At 37.9% G+C, this 22,746-nt stretch overlaps 1 protein-coding gene across 2 annotated transcripts in view; it reads right to left on the bottom strand.

Annotated features, from left to right (window-relative positions):
- Positions 1 to 482: 482 nt before the first annotated feature.
- Positions 483 to 22,746, bottom strand: part of SACM1L (SAC1 like phosphatidylinositide phosphatase) — a 29,474-nt gene continuing 7,210 nt past the window's right edge. Inside the window, exons 2-21 of one of the 2 annotated variants that reach the window (XR_011003877.1) lie at positions 21,746 to 21,843; positions 20,109 to 20,183; positions 18,067 to 18,194; positions 16,959 to 17,108; positions 15,663 to 15,722; positions 14,013 to 14,046; positions 11,314 to 11,415; positions 10,483 to 10,568; positions 10,198 to 10,284; positions 9,691 to 9,759; positions 9,523 to 9,602; positions 7,933 to 8,031; positions 5,244 to 5,382; positions 4,945 to 5,014; positions 4,770 to 4,842; positions 4,226 to 4,319; positions 4,049 to 4,141; positions 3,864 to 3,910; positions 3,295 to 3,352; positions 2,497 to 2,605 (exon numbers count right to left, since the gene is read on the bottom strand). Coding sequence is in view for 1 of the 2 variants with exons in the window: in XM_068204313.1 (XP_068060414.1) it covers positions 2,469 to 2,605; positions 3,295 to 3,352; positions 4,049 to 4,141; positions 4,226 to 4,319; positions 4,770 to 4,842; positions 4,945 to 5,014; positions 5,244 to 5,382; positions 7,933 to 8,031; positions 9,523 to 9,602; positions 9,691 to 9,759; positions 10,198 to 10,284; positions 10,483 to 10,568; positions 11,314 to 11,415; positions 14,013 to 14,046; positions 15,663 to 15,722; positions 16,959 to 17,108; positions 18,067 to 18,194; positions 20,109 to 20,183; positions 21,746 to 21,843 (1,732 nt within the window). In the remaining variant the exon portion in view is untranslated. Of the gene's footprint in view, positions 2,606 to 3,294; positions 3,353 to 3,863; positions 3,911 to 4,048; positions 4,142 to 4,225; positions 4,320 to 4,769; positions 4,843 to 4,944; positions 5,015 to 5,243; positions 5,383 to 7,932; positions 8,032 to 9,522; positions 9,603 to 9,690; positions 9,760 to 10,197; positions 10,285 to 10,482; positions 10,569 to 11,313; positions 11,416 to 14,012; positions 14,047 to 15,662; positions 15,723 to 16,958; positions 17,109 to 18,066; positions 18,195 to 20,108; positions 20,184 to 21,745; positions 21,844 to 22,746 lie in introns of both variants that reach the window. The other variant, XM_068204313.1, reaches the window with a different exon arrangement.

The raw sequence follows: 22,746 nt of genomic DNA on the forward strand, positions 1-22,746 counted from the left end.
AAAAATTCCAAGGCCTAGAACCTGTAAAGCACTAATTTATTGTGAAAAAAGTTACAGCCTCAGGATCCAGAACTGTAATAGCAAGTATTTTCTCTGTGCATGTCAGTCTTTTCCCCTAGTGAAGGTAAAAGGGAAAGGAAGAAGACACCTTGAATTTTCACCTATTGGTATAGCCAGCAAGGTGCTGAAGTGCCCTTGTGAGGAAAGAGACACAGAACCATCGGCCCTGAGCAGAGGTGACACTGGGGATGCAGCACTGGAGCACTCCAGCCACAGGTGCTCCAGAGAGAGATTCAGCCATGGCTGAGAGGAGTGAACATCTCTCAGTGCAGACTGGGATCAGGCACTGCCTGAGATCAGCACTGTTGGAGTGCAACAAGCACACACAAAACTGAAGCAGCCTTCAGGCATGAAACAGCTCCTAAGGAACGATTTGGGAACAATCTGCTCCAAAGCACAAAATGCACTGCAGACAGCACATGTAGAAAAGCTGAACATTTTATTGTCTTTTAAGAGTAGTACACCATTTGTGATTTTAGAAATACAGACTCTTTGCAAAGCACTGAAACACAGGTGCCTTCCAACTTCTAAAACCTACATTATTCTACGTCTTACAAACCTTTTATATTAGCAATTCAAGTTTGGTCTTTGCTGCAACAAGAAGTTCTTCACCAAAGATGCAACAACTCAGTTCTAGGCTGCAAGACAACTGAGCCAAGTTTCAAACCCCACCTGCCAGTGAGCCACCAGAACCATTACTTTCAAACACTGAGTCTATGATGTTCTTGTACTTTGTGCCCATGAGGGAATTCACCTTTGAAAATTTTAAGTTAGGAGGATTTTCCAGTTAGCCACCAACTGGTATTTTTCCATTACAGCATCTAGAAGCAAACAGATACCTTGCAAGTACTAGTGCTCATAAACAGGTTATGTTTACACAAAACCCAGAGAGGCCTCCAGAAACATTCAAGGTTAAAATGAACAGTTGCAAAAAAAAAAAAAAAAAAAAAAAAAGAAAAGAAAAAAAAAAAAATAAGAATCTGTACATATTTTCAGTCATGACACAAGAGAACACTGGAGTATCAGTGTTTTGTGTTCTAGCTTCAATAATGACACCTGTGCTAGCCCTAGTAGTATTCTACATGTTTGTCCCTTCCCCCCATTTAAATTTTATACTCGCAATCTGAATATACAGCTGTACTTACAGGAAATATTAAACAATGCACAGCGCCTTAAGCAAGTTCCATGTCTGGTTTTGAACAAACCATATAAAATAAGTGACAAAATAGTTTAAAATTGGTCCTTATTTTTATACAGCTTGGAAGCACTAAATTTAAAGACACACATTAACCAGCACAAATTAGTCTGCAGTTTTTTTTCTCCTTTTTTTTCCTTAAAAGAGTGTGTTACAGTATCATGCATGAAAAGCAAGCTGCTGCTCCCAACTAGAAATACGGAGTTTAGACTTACTGCTTTCTTCTCAGGCTGTTATTCCTTCTTTCATAAGTTATTTCAACATAACCAAGGATAGAAGCAGCTGACTAGCAAAACAATATGAAGTTCATCTTTTATGTTGTGACCCATTCTTAAAGTAATGAAGTACTTTGGAACTTTAGCATAAGGAAGGTTGAATAAACACTGCAAGGACTTTTACATTCTTTGATTTTGTTTACATCTTCAGAAAGAAAATTCTACATTTTAACTCACTAACTACTGGATTTTCATATGGAGACTGTAGTATTGAAACAGTGCAAGACATTTGCAACTTCAGGAACATCCAATTACACTGCCCTTTCACCCAAACAATGATTAGCAGAATATTGCATCAGTTCTAGATAAACAAGACAGGACAAAAACCTCATTTTAGAATAGCATTAGGATTCAAAAATCTTTCATATTTAGTGAAAAGAATCCACACACAAATATGCACGAAGGACTCCTTAACACAGACTTTATCACAACAAATGTAATCCAGCTGTAAGTCTGGACCAAGACTTTTTATTGGTAAGAAGCCATATTTGTTCAGAGATCCCTATCAGATGTTCCATTAATAATGCTTCAACATTTGGGTATTTTGAGTCACGAACAGCATCAAAGCTCTCTCCTGTCAAGGCCAAAAAACCAGCTGAAATAACCCAGGTGGATCATGAGCTTCAGCAGTCCACTTAAGCTCCAAAACATTCCAGATGCCAAAAAGCTGGCTTTTGTCTTTGCATTACCCCAGTAAGAGTGGAGCCCTGTCCACTAATGCAATATTCCAAAGACCATTGCAACTAAGACTGTCAGGTCAGGTCTCAGTTGAAAGCTACCACCACCACAGGACACCATTTCCTTACCCCTGACCCCTCCCCCATTGCCAAGGAAGAATGTTCATAAGAGCATTTTTTGGTGTGGAAAGCAGGTCAGTAGAGACTCCAAGTGTGGTTTGAAGAATCCTCAGTACCAAGCCGCTTTCCACACACACAAATTCAGTCCATCTTCTCCTTCTGGACCAGCTTGGGCGCATCTACAAAATCCTTGCCGTTGTAAAGGATGATAGCAAAAGTTCCAAAGCTGGCACTTCCCCAGAAAAGCACATAGGCCAGTGTCTCAGTCCAGGTATCACCTGAGAAAAAGAGTCAGATAAAGCTTTTAGCTCATTATCTCCAATTAGCAGACAGTTTTACTTTAGGACAAATGCAACTATTTCAAGCTCTCCCTCAGATCTGTTGTCAAATGAAATCAGAAGTCTTTCACAGATCTTTTTCTGTTTCCTTGCCTTGGAATATTTGTATTTGCCACACACTTCTTGGAAGACATTGAACAGAGATCTGTGGAAGTCAGTCAAGAACTCTACTGGCAGAAATGTAAAAAAATTCAAGGCAAAAGCAGAAGGCAAAAACCTTCACCACTCCCAACACAGATTTAGATTAAAAGGAAATCCATCAGAACCAGGCTTATGCCTATATCTGACAGCTCTGAATTGTCTTTCTGTCCAAAATTAGACAGGTATTCCTCTGGGGCTTCATCCAGCCTACAATAAAGCTACAGGTCTACCAAGGCGCATCTAAATTTGGGGATAATTAACTGTCCCTTAATTGACTGCTACATGAATTTTAACATTGTTTTCTGTAGCACCTCAGTTTTTTCCACACTATTGATACAGTGCTAAAGCTCAATCTCCAGAGCCGTGTTCAAGAACCTTTGAGAATGACAGAGAAGCAATTCTATACTGAACAGTTACTGGTACCCATTTACACAAAGTTCACAGAGAAATAATACAGTTTTATAAAATTAAATTCAACAGTGACTTACCAGCCATTAGCAAACAAATAATGCACATGGAGAAAGCAACCACCATAATAATAGGCAACTGAGGAAAGATAAACAGGATAATCACTTGATACACCAGTACATATGTTCCTTAATTTCCTTTAAGATGGTTTGTACTCTAAAGCTATTTACTTGCTTTGCTTCTCAATTCACCTGCATTCAGGTACAAATAAAAGTTTGGACAGTTCCAAAATTTGGAAGACTGTATTCAATAATTATGTTTAGAATCAAAATACACTTCCTGTGCATTAAATGGGCGGTTAAGGTTTATGCTTTGTTTAAAAAAAATATATACCAGTTAAACCCCATTATATTCCCAAATCCCATTTCAAAACAGAAAGGGTGAAAATTTCAAAATAGAAGGGTGAAAAAAAAAGGAAAAAAGTGGGGGTTTTGTGTGACAGTCTATGCTTCTGCATGAAGTGTGAGAAAAGAAGCCCACAAGATTCTTCTGCAGAAGGAAACAGTCATTGATAGTGACTAATAGAATTTCCCCCCTTCCGCCTGGTGAAGCATATTTGAAAAAAAACAAGCAGCAGTTTTTCCAATACCTCAAGGACACTCCATTTTCTGTCAAGGGAACAGTCTGGATTTAATCCTATAAGCAGGTATCATAGAAACATTACCAGATTACAGGGATGCTTCCTGACTAACAGACAAGTCCTACTCAGGCATAATGAAGCCAGGGACTGAATTGCTGTGCTTCTCTTATTACAAATAAAGTCTCCATACTCACAGCTAAGAACTTCCAATCTTTCTTAACATGTAAAGGACTAGCAGGTTCTACTTCATCCACTGAATAATTTCCAAGAAAAAGATCAATCGCATCCTGGAAGAGAAAGGGAAGGCAAGAGTTAGAATGCACAACGATGTTTATCAAATACACTTCCCCATGGTTAAAAGCTTTACTTACTTGTCTAAATCCATCAGAAAAGTTGTTTTTGTAGTAACGTATTAATGAGTTCCAGCCATCCATTATTAAGCCCCACTGAGTTCTCTTCCCAGTTCTGCAAAATTAAATTGTGAAAAATATTTAAAACAGATGTATGAATTCAGGACTATAATTTCAGATTTACATTCTGCCATTATCTGGATGTGTACTACATTAAATGAACACCTGCACAGGAATACATTTATCTAGTGCTGCCTCTGCATTACCACAAATACTTGTAACAAAATTGTAAAACAAAATGACACTTCTTTCCATCAGACAACAGAAATGTGCATCTTCATGGCACACTGCCACTGCCTTGGTTTTCATTTCCAGATAGCCTTTACTTTCATATAAACACAGCAAAGAATTTGGAGATTTTAGTCTTTTTACCAGCTGAACCGTTGCAAAAAATTCATTTATAGCCTAAACCCCAGATTAATAACCTTCTCAGATATGAGGACTTGAAGAAAATCCCAAACATGCTCAAAAACCCAGAAGGCCCTTACAAGAAAGGCTGACTTGCCTTGTGTAATCGGTCTTTAAGGCACCAGTTCCAGCATATTGTTTGGCACAAGCATTAGCATTATCAGCCCATGCTGTGAATAGGAAAACAGTAAGAAATATTAAGGAAGAATATTAAGAATATTATATACTCTCTACAGAGTACAGTCGTTGTTTGAACTCTATAAATAGCCTACCATTTTTGTAGATTTTCTCAAAGTCTGCCTGCTCTTCAATTCTCTGTCCCACATGCAGAACACCTAGTCTCTGGAACAGAAAGCACATTGAGGCTTGCTATGAGTTTGACAGAAAAAATAGGATTTGCTTTCAAAAAAAAGCTGTATTTATCAAACTTGAGTCTAATCAATGCAGCTCAGGTAAGCAGTACAGTAACTCCACTATGCAAGCTCTTATTGGAGCATTCAAGTTACATTTCCATTCCAAATGGAAAGCCTCTCTCCTCTTCCAGCTTGTCAAAGAAGAGTAAAACGGGTACCTGAAGCTGGGCCTGGAGAGACCTGCGTGCTAACAAGCTCTGGATCACGTTAGTCCGATCCAGGCAGTCCATGCAGTTACTGCGGAATGTTCCTTCCTGCTGAGTCACAATTTTACCCTCCGAGTCAACTAGAAAGTAACTAACACACACAAATACACATATTTAGAGATAACAGTCCATACAAACCACATGTTTTCACAAGAAAATATCCTAGCAACCAAACAATTGTCCTGAGCATTTGATGAGCACTCAGCCATGTCTTCAAATTTTGATGCCTCCCTGAATTCTTGCCATGCTGAAAAACAGCATCAATGGATTTAGCAATCTCAGGACAGTATTCACTCCTACCATTCATAAAGTCAATGAGCAATACTGAGTTGTATGCTACTGGGAATAGCAACTTCTGGTGCAAAATCAGGGACTTGTGGGGTTTTTTTTTTTTCCAGTTATTTTAGTGTCCCAGCTCCACAGAAATGAAAATCATTACCAGAGCCTAGGAGCAGAAGTAATCAGATTTGTTGGTAAGTGGTCACCAGTTCAACCCAGTCACCAATGCATCAGAAGTCATCTAAGTTGTCAGGCACATTTCTTCCAAGAAGGTACTCATTTTTAAGGGTGCTTGCAAAATATGAAAAAATCTGCTACTGTCACATGCCGTTCTCTCCATTATGTGAACATGGGGGGGAGGGGGGAACCAGATATTCCCCCTTGCATATGCTAATTATTACCTCAATCTTTTAAATCCACTAAACTAGGTGTTTTCCAGTAGTTGATAATAAACAGCTCATTTTAAATACCGAATTACACACCTGTATTCCAATGCTGAGCTGGTAGAACAAATATTCCAATCTACTTATCAGCTGGATGTGTGAATGGGACAGAAATATGCCTGTCCTGCCACAGCATGAAACTTCCAATTGTCTACAGGTTTACAGATTATAATCCATAGATTAAGTCACTCCAATATGTAATTATGAACTCTGGACTAGCATATATAATCCACTGTTACTGTAGAGCATTTTTATCAAGAGCCTTAGCATTTTTATCAGGAGCCTCAGAAACACATTAATTTACTTTGATTAACCTTGTGATTTTTTTTTAAAAATTATTTTCAGCATTCTTGACCTAGTTTTGTTAAACCATGTTTTACATTGTTGAAGAAGACAATAATACCTGTGAAATCTTCCTTTTCCCCCCATGTTTTGGCTACAACTGATATTAGGATAAGATAGTTTGTTATTATCCTAATTAACTAGAAATGTCTATTCTTAAATGCTGCATCTAAATAAATATCTAAATAAATAGCTGCTCTAAAAAAATTTAAAACTAACAAAAAACACCTCCACAAAACCCAGCTCTCCTTTCTGACAGATCTTCCACAACTGGATTTAGCCTGCAGAAAATAAGAGTTGTTTGCTTCCCTAGGGGTTGCAAAGCTATTTTCTGGGAAGATTAGAACTCAGACTTCTCTGTTCCTATTTAAGCAACAGTCCTTACAGATGAATAAAACAAGTTAAGTTAGAGCCAGCCTAATCCTGAGAACAAGTCTTCAATTTTTATCTTGTTTTAGAGATGCCTTTTTTTATCTTCATTTCAAGGAAATCTGGTTATTTTCTATGTCTCCGGTGGCAGCTGACAGTAAACAAGTTAAGGGATTCAGTATTAATTCTAAGAAAAAAGGATCCTTGCTATGCAGGAAAAAACTACAATCTTATTTCTCCTTATTTGAGGTGCTCAAAGTCAATTTATTCTTTAGATCTTTGAGTTTTTAAGGCTTTTTTTTTATGGTAGACAGAAAATATTAACCATAATCTGATTAATTTATATTATTCCTGTAGGCATCACTCCAGGCAAGAGACTTTATTAACAAGACTCTAGTCCACACCTTACCTCATTTTATTCTGTCAGGATAGACTATACCACTGCTAGTTTCGTAATATTTTAGCTGATCTACTTTGTGCTTTAGTCACAAGGCTTCAGGAACAGGAAGGAAGCAATCAGAAAAGCAGAACAAAGTAAACTATCTCCCTAGTAGGTCTACAAGTAGCTATGACCAAAAACACACTTGTGGGACTAAAGACTGAAATTGATTTGGACATTTTGTGTATTTTTATATGACTAGAGAAAATGATAATTTGTTTCCCTGTGGGTTATTTATACTAGCAAGGGCTAACAACCAATGCCAGTGCACGGTTTGGAGCCACAACAATGTGTGTTAGAGAAAACACTTTTACAAATGCCTGTGGAAGGTGCACCAAGTGTTTTACACTACATCGCAGAACAGTTTGCTGTCAACACAACCTGGAATTACAACGGATGAAAAAAAAATAATCTAAGGAGACTTTCTTTTAAATAGCTCCAGCTGTATGCATGTTCATTTCTCTGTCTAGCCTTTTCCCCAACCTTAACAAAGGCAGCTCTTGTCCCAACTCAGGGCTGCTGCAATTCTCAGACCCACTTTATTGAGAGGTAACATAAGCTCTACATCCTACCCACCACCAGCTCTCTAACCTTGCACATGGTGTCAACAAGACACCAGAGATGTGGACACACTAATGCACACAAATGCATCTTCTTCATAGAAGACCACAGACAGTCTGTATTACTGTGCCTTAATGCAAGACAATAGAAACTATGAGGAAGTGGTCTCATTTTAACAGCACAGAGATTAAGAGCTACGGAGCCTTACCTGAACTCATCTTGCTGGTCTGCCAGTTGATCCATCAAAATCTGAAGCCGATCCCACCTCATCCGACTGCACTCTTTATGGAAGTCAAACGCCACATATCTGTTCAGAGAGAAGCCGTTTTTCAGATTACATATGTACTGCAGTGAAGGTTACAGAAAACACTACAGCAAAAGGCTGATTTAAAAAACAGGTAGTGGCAGAGGATTTGTTTTTCTTTAGAGATGACTTTCAGCACAACTGCAGATTTTGTCAGTGCTCTGTAATCTTCCTGATGCTGCACCCTTAGTGTGCAGTGACACCATTTAAAATTTACAAAATGCCATTAGTCTGGGGAAGCACACATTGTGTTCCAAGTTCTATATATGTTCCATTCTGTGTTCTGTCTAATATTTTTCCTCCAGAAAGCACAGAAGGGATACAAATCTTACTTAATGTCTTTTGGTTTTTTTTTCCCGACCAGGATTCTTTTGTTCTCTGTTCACTTTGAACTAGACACAGGTGTTGAAATCCAACATTTTTTGCTGGCATAATTCCCTCAATAACTCTTAGGAACCTGAGACAGGTTCTGTTTAAGCAGCTAACCTAACTGTCATATGAAAATTAAGCAGCTACTGACTTGGAACAAAATTTTAACAGCTGATTTCTGGCAAGAGGTACTCTAAATGAGTGGTGCTTCATTAATTAAACATTTGTATGTATATGTTTGCTATGAATTACAGGGCATTACATTCCTCTCCTCAAGCATTCATAGCCCAAAAGTCATTTGACAACATTTCAGGACTGTGCATGAAGAAAGATGGTCTACACACACTGAAACAAGTAACTGAAGTCTCAAGTTTGACTCTGGCAGGTAAACACCATCAAAAACAATTAACCAAGAGAGTGGATTTTGATAGCAGTAGTAAAATAGGGCTGCCAAACATCTCTTTTGAACATGTACAGAACATCACCAAAATGCACCTTCACAAAACTTCACATCTTGGTTTCCACCAGATGACTTTATAGCAAATAAGCACAGAATAAAAAAATGGCACAGTAATTTCAAGGATAAGGTAGAGGGGCAAATATCTGTGTGAGTTGGATACAAGTTCTCCCTCCAGAAATTAACAAAAGCAAGCACAGACAGGTTGTAAAATTGTGTACTGCACTCCTTATTCCCACAAAGAGATGGAATTTCTCATAATCCAAGTAGATTCTCCACTCCTGGCCCATTGTTACAGAGCTCCAGGCATTTAAATTACTTGTTCCCCTTACTGTTCCATCCTGTGTTGCTCACACGCAGCGCTCCCTCACTACGTTAGCAATGTAACCAAGCCCTTTTGCCAGAAGCTAGTTCTACGGGGCACGATCTTTTTCCTAAAATGCAGAAGAGCTCCCCTGTATACTATGACTCCAATACTGGCATTACCGTTGCCTCTGAAATTCCTTCTTTATTCAGCCTGTGTCCTCTCTTAGCAAGCCACTTCATAAACATAAAATGCAAACAAATCACAGAGTTGATAAAGGTCCCCAAAAAGCTGATCAATCTGTGGGTTTCAGAGGCAATGCTTAACCTGTAAAACAAAACGTATCACTTCATGTCATATGTACCTGACCATTCCATTTGCCATGCTGTTCACCATTTTTGAAAAGGTTTGCTCAAGAGGCTTCTCGGAGCCTTTATGGTTAATCTGGGAAAAGGGAAAACAGAAACAGAATTACTCAAAAGCCTGCTTAAAAGAACAACAACTTTTTCAGGAAGAACAAGTGAAAACATACCAAGTTAACAATCATTTGCTTTCCATAGCTAATTATTTGTGAGTCAAAATGTCTTTGGAAGCCATCCATCTAGAAGAGAAAGGAAATGGGTTGACAGATGTACACTACTATTAAGATCTGTGCTTTACAAGAAAGCGCCACTATAGTATTTTTGATGACTCTTAATAACTAAGTGCTTGATGTTCTCTGTTGTGCCAATACATTCCCACTTTCCTCCTCCCAGTCCATTCAGTTCTCCTCATTAAACATGCTACACATAAAGAGTATTGTACAGCTACTAAAACTGCTGCAAACTGGATCCAAAGAGAAACTACCCCCCTGATGCTTGCATTTTTTCAGCCTTTTAATTCATTATAAGAAGTACAAGGTTTCTTGCTATTACTTTTAAAAAATAGTGCTCAATCCAGTATTGCTGATTTTTATTCTTACGGTTACAATTTGCAACCCTATCACATAAACATGAGCCCAGTAACATGTTAAAACCCCAAGACACAAACACTCACATACATGGTTTACTGACTTGCTGATCTGTGGCTTTGGTTTATACTTGAGGTTTGGTCTTTGAGACCAGAAAAAAGGAATAGATCCACGGGTCTGCAAAAGAATGGTAATGCTTTTAAACAGCAGAATTTACAAAACCCACTTGACATTTAAAAATAAAGCATCCAGGTTTATTTTGTTAAAGTAATTCAGTCTGTTTGTTTAGTTTATGCTTTTAAATATAGATTGTATATACAATATGCAAATAAGACAGAGCTACCTACGTATCTATGTTCCTTACAGTGACTTTACCTGAACAAACGATGCTTTGCTCCCCTTGTAATGCACAATTTGTTCTGTCTCAACAAAGTTAGCAGCGTGCCCTTCTGAATCAATACCTGAGAAGGAAAAAGACCATGTTAGCCAGCTCAGCCTGCCTGCAAAACAGTGACAGCACATCAGCAAAAGGCTTCCTTCCCCTCCCTTTTAAGTCCTCACAGGAAGCACAGAGCTGCCTGACAACATAAAATTAAACATATCCTTGGTAAAAGTTTAACATGATCTGCACCAAATTTAAGCAGAACTGTGCTTCTTCAAGCTAGCACATTTGATATTTTTAGCGCTAGAGATTATAATTTAATATGAAATAAAATACCAGTGCTCTGACACCAAAATATTCACAATTCTGTAACAATGGTACTGCAGAAACGGACAAATTTCTTCAAAAGCATGTATGTTGGGACTAAGAACAGAGAAAGTAATTTAAATTCATTTCCCTGATTGCTTTTTAACTTGAGACAATTAGAGAACACCACTCAGGGCTCCCCTGCCAGCACCAGTGATGCTCTTAGCTAGATTTACTGCTAGATGAAAAGGGCCATTACATACTTGCATTTTGCATTTAGCACGAAGGAAAACAGCCATCTGTTAAAAATCACTACAAAACTTTTGCAGTTATGTCTTAAAGACATGAACAAGAGTCAGTTTTAATAAATACCAAAAAATTCTTCAGTTCCTAATATTTTCTTTGGAGGAAGAAGCCCAAGACAAATTAAACAATGTTTTTTCATTTTCTCTTAAAGGTAACTCACATGTGCAGATGGAGCACGTATTATTTTCTGAATAAATCAGTTTTTCTTTTACCTCTTACATAGTAGCGTACACCAGCCCTGAAACAGCTTCTTCTGGAAACAAGCAGCCAGTCAAAACACTTGCCATTAATAGAACAAGAGTGCATGGTGATAACTGATGAACAACACTCAGGAAAAACCTCAACGTTTCATTAGGATATTTTTACACATCAACAGGTAGGAAACTTCAAGGAACCAAGAGACTACATTGAAATAAATCTGTAAACATTTGTCACCCCAACAACAGTTGAACACTAAACTGGAGAGACAGTAACAATATTAGGATAAATATGCACATTGCAAAACAACATTCTGTGGTGATGTCACTGATGAACAGACATTAAAACTGCGGTAATTTTGAGAAAATGCGATTCTAAAGAAGTTTATTCTGGGTCTTATGGTCCCAATTAAAAATTAGGAATCCATCTCATCCATAATTTTATTAGACTACCTTAACAGTTTCTTGCCCCTACTGCTTTTAAAAATTAACAACTACTTCAAAAATACCTCCTCAAATTTTTTTCTAGGCTTTTAGAAGAGTAAATATCTTGGGTATGTATTTTGCACCCATAAGTGCAACATACATCACATCTACAAATGTCAGAACTAGCAGTAAAATAGATTGGCTTTCAAATCCATGTGAAATAAAAATGAACAGGCACAAAGATTCCAGTGTGAGCTTCTCACACAAGAATGGTTTCCTGTAGCCTGGGCTACATACCCAAAATGCCAAATGCACCTGGGACTACCCAACAAACAGGGGCAATGACAACTAGTTTCAGCTTTACTCTTGTTCTGTGCTACTTATAGTGGCACTTATTTGGACTGCAGTAAGCTATCCAGTCTAATAGAGATCAGCACTCATGAAAAATTTCTTCAGGTAGATTCACCAGCTTGCATCCTTTGCCCCTAAAAACTGAAACCTTTCACTTTAAAACAAGCAAAAGATCAAAATGGTCAATTTTTAAATTAGTATACTGCAGTCTTCTCTTTGAGGAATCTAGATACTTTGTCTCATTTGAAATTTAGGCTCTGTATGATTCAATTGGGACATAAAGCAGCTGCATCACACATGAGCACCTCAGCTACGTTAAAGAACACACTGGTTTCATACATGAGTCATCTTGATTTCTATTTGTATTTATGCCAATACTGTTTGTAAACAACCCCAAAAAATATAATACAAATTGTCCCCATCCAGAATGTTCTCACAATTCATAAATTAAGGCTGAAAAATACCCATTCCTCTGTTTTCCTGGAAAATTACTGCCAGGTCTTCCAACCTTTAATTCAGCATTTCTACAGCCAACAGTATTCTGCAAGAAAGGTTACTTCTAACCTTAGCTGCTTAGCAATTTTCAGCCTATTTTCCGTTGGCAATCTGTGCTCACTTAAAATGATAACTTGCTATTAGCAATTTCCACATATAAGGACAAGACAGAATTTACTGTTCTTTAGAAGGGCTTTGGTTTGGAACAGCAAGGGAAATACTAAATGTAGTTTAGGGCTTCAATTATCCAAGTCCATTATTTCTCATCACTGCAAGACTAGAAGCTCAGTACAGGTAGTTGAAAAAATGTATTTGAGCTTATATGGGGGAAAAAAAAAAGAACCTTTGATATTACTAAAATATCTGCTAGTGGCACTGTAACAATTCTACTGAGGGGTCTTCCTAGCATTTTTACTGCTAGAAATCCCATTTCTTCAAATTCCTGAGTTCTCTAAGGTTTTGCTGCAATTCTGTTTTAAACAAACATTACTTATGCTAATTTTTTATACAGTGAAAAAACAGGATCGAGGAAAGTGTTAATTGCAGTCTGTCAGTTGTTAATTGCAATTTACCCAGAACCAGCAGGATAAGGATTAGGGTGTTTCAAGGGTTCCCTTTTGCTATCTTTCCTTTGTCTCTCTGCCTACTCCCACAACATTTTCCATTAAATTAAGTCACAGGAAAGGACTGGAGATCTGCCAGCTGCTGACAGTCCTATCAGATCAACCAATTCCATCTGGAAGTCACTCCCTGCATACACCTGAGGGGCCTTTGCAATGGATGAACAAAGAAGAACATGGCAGGAGTTGCTCTGTCCAGTCTTGCCAGTCTTTTTCATACTGTCAGTCCAGGAGCAACTACCTGGGACTTTTTGTTTACCACACACTGCCTCCAGAAAGTATTCAGCTTCCTTGCAGCATTCATCCTTTCTCAAAAATAAACTCTTGACTGCTTTGCTAAAAAGGCTGTTTCCCAAAGCATTGGTGCAGGAAAAGCAGCTGCCCAGGAAAAGCATTCCAGGAGCCTTCAGCAGAACTTAACCTTTTATTCATCAACATCCATAAGCACTCCTTCAAGTCAAAACTGTTCTCCCTTATTTTGTATCTAAAGTAAATGCATCCTTATAGCAAGATAAAAAAGTACTAAAGCTGATGGCAGTGCATTTGCCATAATAATCTTAACCTTCCCACTGAAAGACAATTATGCAAACTATGACTGTAAAATTAAATACATTAAGCCTTCAAAGCAGAATATTCAAGGGAGTTAACACACAAGTGGACTACCTAACAATATGTAACACCCATATATGAGCAAACTATGACTTATTTCTGACAATGTGCTCTGTTATAATTGCCAGTGTAACAATACAGCAGCCTCACAGCAGCCATTTTGCTACTGGACTACCCACATCCAGCACACAGCTTTACAACACAAAAGGATACATCCATGCATCACTGGTGTAGCAAACCTGTGGATCTGAAACACACAAACACATGTTAAAAATACTAAACACTAGTAGCCAAAAAAGCTAAGTGAGTGACTATGCTTTGCCTAAGGGTTTTGTAGTAGTTTCATATACTTTATATCATTTACTTTTTGTTTAGGGTGAAACATTCCTTTCTGAGAAAAAAAGTTCAGGGAGAACAGCAACATATGCAATCCTTGCCAGCAGGAAGAAAAAAAGTAGATGTCTAATCCTAATTAAGCAGCCTGGACAAAAAAAAAAAAAAAAAAAAAAAAAAAAAAAAAAAAAAAAAACTGCTTTCTCTTCCCTATACTTTGTTCCTCCCAGTTAGTCTCCTACAAACATGCCAGATATAAAGCAATACTTGCTGAAAATCTTTTGACATGGTGTTTGTTTTACCTCCACAGAAGGACATATGCAGAGATAGTAGTTACAGAAGCCTTCAGTAAGAGGTATTTTTATGTGATTAATAATCAAAATGCCTGTTCCAGGGTTTTTCCTATCTTGCCATTCCTGAATAACTTAATCTTTCAAGAAAACTTTAAAGTTCAATACTAGAAGACAGAAATTCCACACTTAACATTACCTAAAATTGTTCCTGCATCAAGCCACCTGTAATCAATGTGAGTGGAAGCATGGCCTAAAAACAGCAGTTATCTCCCTTTTCAGCTTCTGTGTTTTGCCCCCTAGGTCTGTTTTCACTAGCCAACCACACTTGGCTTTCCTTTGCTGTTCCCACCACAGCTTCCCTCTCATTTCCCAAGCTTTATTTGCATAGCACTATGCAAAGTTTTCACGCAGTAATATGCCCATCAGCCCTTCTCTAATTCCTATCTTCACATTCCAGAAGCACTGCACAATCCAGCCTTTTGGAAAAGTGCTGTCTGATGTAACAGCGCATCTCCACAGGTTACCGAGGCAGAAATAGAAGCTGTGCGTCACTTGCTTTGATAAATGCAAAGCACTGATGGAGAGAGGAGGCTGCTGTAGTGCAGGCAATCCAAGGAGTTCAACAGACAGAGGATCTCTGGTAGGAAGGAGCTTAGACAGTCTGGCCATTAAGGTGCCACAGCTGTGGCTCATGGTCATGCACTTGTATTTGCTGGACTAAGTGAATTCAAAGGTTACACTGTGCTAGTCTTCATGTGAAATAAACTGGAATAATCTAAACTGTCAGTCTTGCTCTTGATTACCAGCTTTATGATCTGTTCACTAGCAAAATGGAATTTAAACTGCACACATAGAGAATGATGTGAGACAGTCTTAGGAAAAAAAAGTGATGAACTGGACCTTGCCTATACCCAAAGATAAGTAGGTAAACTGCAGAATTCTTGAGAAGCATACACTGTGCAATGTAACTTCCCCTTTAGCTTATATGAGCAGCTATCTTCACAGCACAGTATCTTCAAATACAGACACTTCCCAAAAATTCACTTTCTACAAGTGAGGACATTGACAAAGTTGGCAGTTTGAAAGCAGAAGACTCACTGTGCTAACTGAGATGATGATTAGCCACATTATACTAGATGCTGGCTGTCTGAAAGAGACAGAACCACAAAAAGCTGTTGCATACTTGCAGCAAAAGTATATTTGTTCTCTATTAAGAGAATCATTATTAAGTGTTTACCTCTGGTTGAGCAATAAATTCTCTCAGAAGGTGTCCATTCCATACAAACCGTGGATCTGCCTGCAGCAAGACAGAAAGCCAACATGCTTTTATAGACTGTCAGTTCTGTTTAATTCAACATAACGGCAGTATCATAGTATCCATGTGTCGTGTAAGTTTACGTGAACAGCTCCCTTCCTTCATCAGTAGCTTTCTAAATAAAGATTGGAGAGAGCTATTCTTTTAACTGCTCTTAAGGGTGTTGCCTGACACTTCTAAACCGTTAACAACTGAGCTGCAGAACATAATGCATTGGTGCCCCTACACTGGGGTTGTTTCCTTCTACCAGTACTGTTAAAAAAAACCAACAAACACAAATATCAAACAAAACCACCCACACTCCAAACACAGACCAGACTTCTATTGCAGAAACAAACTGGAGACGTACAAAACTGCCACCATCCTTTTGGTAAGCCATTATACTGCAGCCATGGGCATATTGAAATTACACTGCAATAATTTTAACCATCCGAGATCTCAATTTACTTGAAAGTGATGCTTTTTAATGTACTTTGCTTTTCAAACAACCTTATGAAGTAACAATTTTAAGGCAAACCAATCCTTTTGTGTCCTTGCTCTCTATGGCAAGAGCACTGCCTGAGCAGCATTTGATGGTGCTAAAAAATGCCCAGATGTAAACAGTTTTTCCAATATTAAAAAACCAAACCAAAACAAAGACCCATCAATACAGACACAAGAGGACTTCAAGCTCAAATTGCTCTTGGCTGTTGTCTTTAAGACAAAAGCAGCATACTAAATTCATGCTTCACACAAAGAATTGGAATACTTTAGAAAGAATACAACATCCCAAGACTGACAGGCATAAAACCTGCAGATCTATTCCAAGTTATCCTGGAAAAGAATATGAACACAAGTAAACTTATCCCACTTCAGATTCCTTGCCCACACTCCAGCTCAAAGGAATTACTTGCTTTCTCTCAATTTTTCTGCTTAGCTCCTTCTTCTTGTAATTAGAAGTGTTCAATATTAGAGGCAAAATTTAATTTATTTTGGATTTTTCAAAATCCATTTAAAGTACACTTTAGGAAGTACTTCCAACTGCTGATCTGGAAGTGACATCAGATTAGAACAGATCCCTGGAACGTCGTGCTCACAAGCTATGAGTCTTGCACAGACCAGTGTGTTCAGACACAATCCCTAGCAGCTTGGATAAAACACCAGCATCATTTAAACATCATCTGCATCAAACTAACTGACAATTTGCAAGACAGACACAAAGCAAACTCAAATCCTTACCCTCTCTAGAAGGCTCATCTCCTGGAACTCTGGGCTTGTGTTGGCCAACCGTTGCAGGGTGTGTGTTAGGTCATAGGTTGTAGAGAAGTAAAACCCATCCACGCTCAAGACATGATTAAGCATTGATAAAAATACCTTATTGTCCTGTAACTGTTGAGATGAGGAAAGAACAGAAGAGCTGTCATATACTGCTATCAAAATATTTTACTCTTGTAAGCTACCACTACTTTATGAAGTGCCAAGACGAATTTTGCTAGTGTTCTAGCAATACATGACATCATCCAGAGATTACCATACAAGAAGGAAAGCATGAGAGTGCAATTTTGATACCAGTTCAATGGTAACTTGCAGCTAGCACATTGCAACCAGATTCTGCAACAACAGTGGGGAGCAGAGAACAATATTCCTGTGAGGTAAATAGCTACTGATATCTAACAACTTTGAAGCAAAAAGGAAGCTGTTAGTTTCCCTGAAAACCATTTAGTCAAAAAAAAAACCTAAAAAACAAAATGGCAAGACAAAAGAATAGTTATAATCTGTGTTCTGGTTCAACCTCATTCCTTTCCTGAAAAAGAATCAAATTTGCTTCCAGCTCCATTGGTTAGAATCCCTGACCTGTTCTTTATCAATCCACTACATGTCTGTTTTAAAAAAATCTTCCACCTATCCCTTCCTCAACAAAATAAATGTCAATTCTTCCCTGCTGAGTAACTATGTAATTGAACAATTCCATAAAGAAAGCAAGACAGGTAAGGTGACAGCTATGCAGTTTATTATAGGGGCTGTCAGAAGAGTAAACCTCTGAGAAAGACTTAACAGAAGCATTAGGAAGGGTGTACCACATTAGTAGAAGCAAAAATGCACATCCATAACCTGCAGATGATATTCTAAGTTGCACTATGTGAGTTTATAATCTCGAATGCCGTGATTTTATATAAATCTGTACACAAATACTACAGCCATTCTAGTAATGTGAACAAACAAAAAAAAAGGTATTGTTCAAAGAGCTTCTTAAAAAAAATTCATAGCTTCCTCAAATTAGGTCCTGTGGCAATGAGCCTTAACATACAATAACATTCCTCCACACTCCCCTAATCAAGGTACCCACCTGAATATCAGTTAAGTGCAGCATGGTTTTTTTATAGGAGAGGATGTCAAAATCTGTTGCTTTCCAGATTGCATGACTGAAAATCTCACCTACTTTTTTCTTCTTTGTTATTACAATAAGATATGTGCCTGTAAATCAGAAAGAACAAAGTTTAACAAAAAACCCAAACCCCCCCCCAAAAAAACCCCAAAACCAACAAAGAGCTGCATGTATTAAGAAAAGCTGCCTATATCCCTATCAGAAAACTGAAACCAACAGGACTTTGTGTTCTTAAGTGTAGCAAAACCCACAGGGCTGAAGCAAAAGCAAAATGTACTTTCTAAGCTACCCACTTCTCTATGCTCAGAGATCTTGAGCTGATCATTAAGTTTAAGAAATTTTTAAAAAGTGGGCAAGAAAGTGTCACCTACTCCTACATCTGATCAGAGACAGTCTGAAAAATCTTCAGGTTTGCAAATGCAGGAAGAGGCCAATGCTCTTGAATGTGGTTTGAAAAGCACAGATTAAGTCCAAAATACATGAAAGGAAGCATGCTTCAAAAGCCAAAAAGACTATTTAACTTATCATGAAAAAATATTCCTCCTAACAGATGCAAAACAGTGCAAAGATTTGGGGTTCTTTTAGCAATTTAAGACAGGAAGCTTGCTGTTTCCCTGGTTGCCTAAGTAACAAAGGAAAAACCCACCCCATAATCATGGACAGTTCACTCAGAGCAATTAATTTACACTTGCTGGTGAACACAACACAACCATATTTCTAAGCATAGTGTGTCATCTTGTTTATGAAGAAAAAGTTTACTCTTAATACTGCACTAGGCAAAGAATATTTATATTTGTTAAAGATGCTGCATTTCTAGGCACAGGGCCAGTTTTGCAGTTAACAACAAAAACTGCCTAAAAACACTCAGCTAAACATTTAACTGATAACATCTTAACTTTGACAGCTGTATGCTAACTCTCAGTGCAAACTCTAGAGGATAGAATGAAAAAAACCCAAGCTTTTAAAGACTTAACATATTCTATATTTTATTTAATATTCAGGCAGATGAATAGTAGTCATTACCAAGCTTGTAAGTGGTGAAAATTCCCCTGTGGGACAGTCGAGTTTTAAAAGAGTCAGCACTCGTCAAGTCCCTAAGACACATGTTTCCATTACATTGCTCTTACTCTGTAAAACCCACAATTCTTTAGAATATGGGCATAGAAAGTTCAGCAGTTTTAAAATCCTGTAGAAGTCACTGCATTCAACACAGTCACCGTTTGCCTCAGTTGGGAATACTGCAGTGAGTAATCTTTAATTCTTTCTACATATGGGGATTTTATTCAGTATGTATTCTGCTTATTACATAATTTTTCAGAGTATTTCAGTCTCAAACCCTACCGAATTCTACAAAAAGTATTGTTGGAGCAGCAATGCTTACTTTCCCAAAAGCTTACCCTTTATGCATCAGGTGTATTCATGACACTGGCTGCTTAGACCTGACCACTGAGACACTTAGAAAAACTGGACAACTTATTCTTACATTACCCTAAAACTCCCTAAACTTAGCATTGTTCCAGTCTGCCCTTTTCATGCTGGATTTTCTTCATATTTGTAGGGCAGTTGCAACACAATCATTACTTGAACAGCTGCATCTACTTGTCTATCATCCAGTCACTCTCAGCTATTTGTGTACCATGGTTATTGATCAAGCTTCACAACACGACACTTGACTGTTGCATCAAATCCTAGAGCTCAGATTAAAATAGTTACAAAGAAAAAGTAGATGAGGTTCTTTGCACTCATTTGAAATGCATTCCTTATAACTCAAACAACTGCCAGTTAACCCTACCTTTAGAGTACCTCTTGGTTTAAGAGTTACACACACATTCATGATAAAGTAGATTTGGATGCCTCCATCCTCTAGAAGCCACAAGGAAAGCCTATCATACTGATGTAAGTGCATCCTCAGATACTTGCAAATACTATTTTTGCCATTAAAGCTTCTTTAGCAATCTATTTTGTCTAAGTATTTTTAAAGAGCACAGGTCTGTTCTCCTTACCTGCCACCAATCGGATTGTTCCCAAAATACCAAATATAGGCCTTGTAACAGCTGAAGGGGGAACATCTTTTTTTACTGAAAAGCAGAAGAAAAGAACATCAGAATTTCAGACTGTTTATTTCATGACTGTATTGGAACTAGGTTTCTCCAGCCTTCCTGGTCAAATCAAGTTTTGCTACAGTATATTTATACTTAAATATATACTTATATATAAGAAACAAAGCATCAGAATTTCAAACCCTGATGGAGCTCTGGGAGGAGGATCTGGGATTCTAACCCACTTTCTAACCAATTTCTCACATTTAATCAAAGTGGTCATTCAATTAAATAAATACAAGTTTATTTTCATGATAGTATAGCAAGTAGACTCCTCAACAATGTATTGTCCTGCCAGCTTCCAGAAACTTTGTTTTGAAGCCATCAAGACATAAAGGATAACTGTACCATAAGTGCTTGTACCTCCCAGGTCTGTTTGCATCTTCTGAGCCTTAGTCTATTTCTGTCTCAGAAGACCTAAGTTGTCTCTGCAAAACTACCAACAGCAGCATACATGTGTCAAGGAACACGGTATTCCAAACAACATACCAAGAGATCCAAAAAGTAACCAAGTATCAATTAAAAGTCTTAGCATGTGTAAGTTTAATCTATCCACATTTCTAAAACAGCAGAAGATATTTTAGAGAAATCTAAAGAAATTCAAACTAGAATGAAGCATTTCCCCAGAACTCAGAAAACTGAGAAAGGTAACCCTTAAATCTTCTTTTGCTTTTAACACTTTGCAGGTTCATGTGATAAAAGAGCAGTAGTGAGAGAGATGTAAACTGACAACAGACTTGGGATAACTATCTTGACAGTTTCAAAGGGACAGTTTTGAAGGAGAAATTGAAATAATAAACTATGATACCAAAAGTATCAGTGGGATGGGCATGCTGCTCTTACATGAAGTATACATGAAGCCTAATAAAAGAGAGAGAATGACTGCTTTTATATTACTATTACTATAGCATTTCTATCTGCTTAGAGATACTGTGGTACCAAACTCCTGAAGTATCTCCCAGTGCCTTCATTTTACTGTTATTTAATCAAAGTTCTTTGTTTCATACTCTTGAAAAAATGTAACTAAAATTTTCAAGATATCTACAGGCTTACGACTCTTCCCACGGACATTTGAAGCTGGATTTGCAACACAGAATGAAAATTTATAGTAAGGGTTTTTTTACTGTTGCTATTTCTGGTGGCTTTATGAAAAGTCAGGTTTCAGTTTTATATAAAAGACAGCACTGGGACAATTTGCAAAAGCTGAAGAACCCCAGTGTTCAATCCTTTCCTTGTCTGAACTTCTAGCACCAACCCCAAGCAGCCTGGATGAGTCAGCTTCCCCTGTCATGAACAGTCTTACCAAAGAACAGGCAAGCACTATCACCCTGGTAACACACAGCACCAAACTCACAGCCAAAAAGCATTTGAAACAAAGCTCTGCAGGACAAAATAGAAAGCATTTTTTTAAACAGTAACTAAAAAACAATTATGTCAGTATCATCTCAGTAATGTTCTCAAGATCTTCTTGGACTCTTAGAGCAAAACAGACAAAAAGAACAGAGAAGACTGTATTGAGAAATACTGGTGAGGAGAGTCACCTGTAAGAGTGACTTCTGTGGAGACTCTGTCAATAGCAAGGACATCATCAGCTCCATCATCACAGGCTTCCACATAGAACTTCTCAGGTGTTATATGCCTTTAAGGGAATAGAGAGGAAAAAGGAATTACTTGAGCAAAACTTACTTTGGGTTTGTTTATTCTTCACCACCTGAAGACAGAGCAATCAATTTTTACACCTTATTTTAGCTGCAAAATAGAAAAAAATCTCACTGGATTGCTTCCCAACAGCCACTGATATTGGCAATGTGCAAGAAAAAAAAAGCAAAAAGCAAAAAAAAAAAAAAAAAAAAAAAAAAAAAAAAAGCAAGCAAGACCAGCTCATCAGTTATTGCAAAATTCGTGGTCCATTAATAATCTTAATCCTTTTTTATTACCATAAGGTAAAAATATGAGAGTAAATCACATAGTGGTCCACTCTAATTCCCGTAAGCTTGAACCATATCTGATAAGTCGAAACCCAACACAAAACCAGAAGTTTTTAAACCAAAAACTTCCTAACAGATCAGACTACATCCCTAATGCAAGTCTAATAAACATAAACACACTTGTTTCACATCAGTGTTTTAAGTGTTGCAAGAATCCACTGGAAACACCACAGTAGAAATGGAAAGGTTCAAGTGGCACACTCGTTTATTGAAGCAGGGGTGTCAACATTCCCATTTCCCAGATGAGTTAGCCAGGTGTACATAACACACATGGCATTAACATGTATCCCTGCCCCAGACAGACAAGTCACACACCAACTTCCTGTTCAGACGTCATTGCCATCCCTTCCCTCAAAACCAGCACAACCCCAATGCTGGTCATGAACAGTTTAGAAGTGTTCTTTAAAAACACACCCATTGTGGTATTTGCAAGAAGCCAGACATGTTATACTGTGCATTGACAGGAGGGTTATGCAGAAGAGACTTGTAGCTGTACACAGGAAATGCCCAGCAAACAAACAAAGCACCCCAAACACTCTTTAACTAGTTTTCTT

This window comes from Anomalospiza imberbis, chromosome 1 (genome assembly GCF_031753505.1).
Source record: "Anomalospiza imberbis isolate Cuckoo-Finch-1a 21T00152 chromosome 1, ASM3175350v1, whole genome shotgun sequence".
Taxonomy (NCBI): Eukaryota; Metazoa; Chordata; class Aves; order Passeriformes; family Viduidae; genus Anomalospiza; species Anomalospiza imberbis.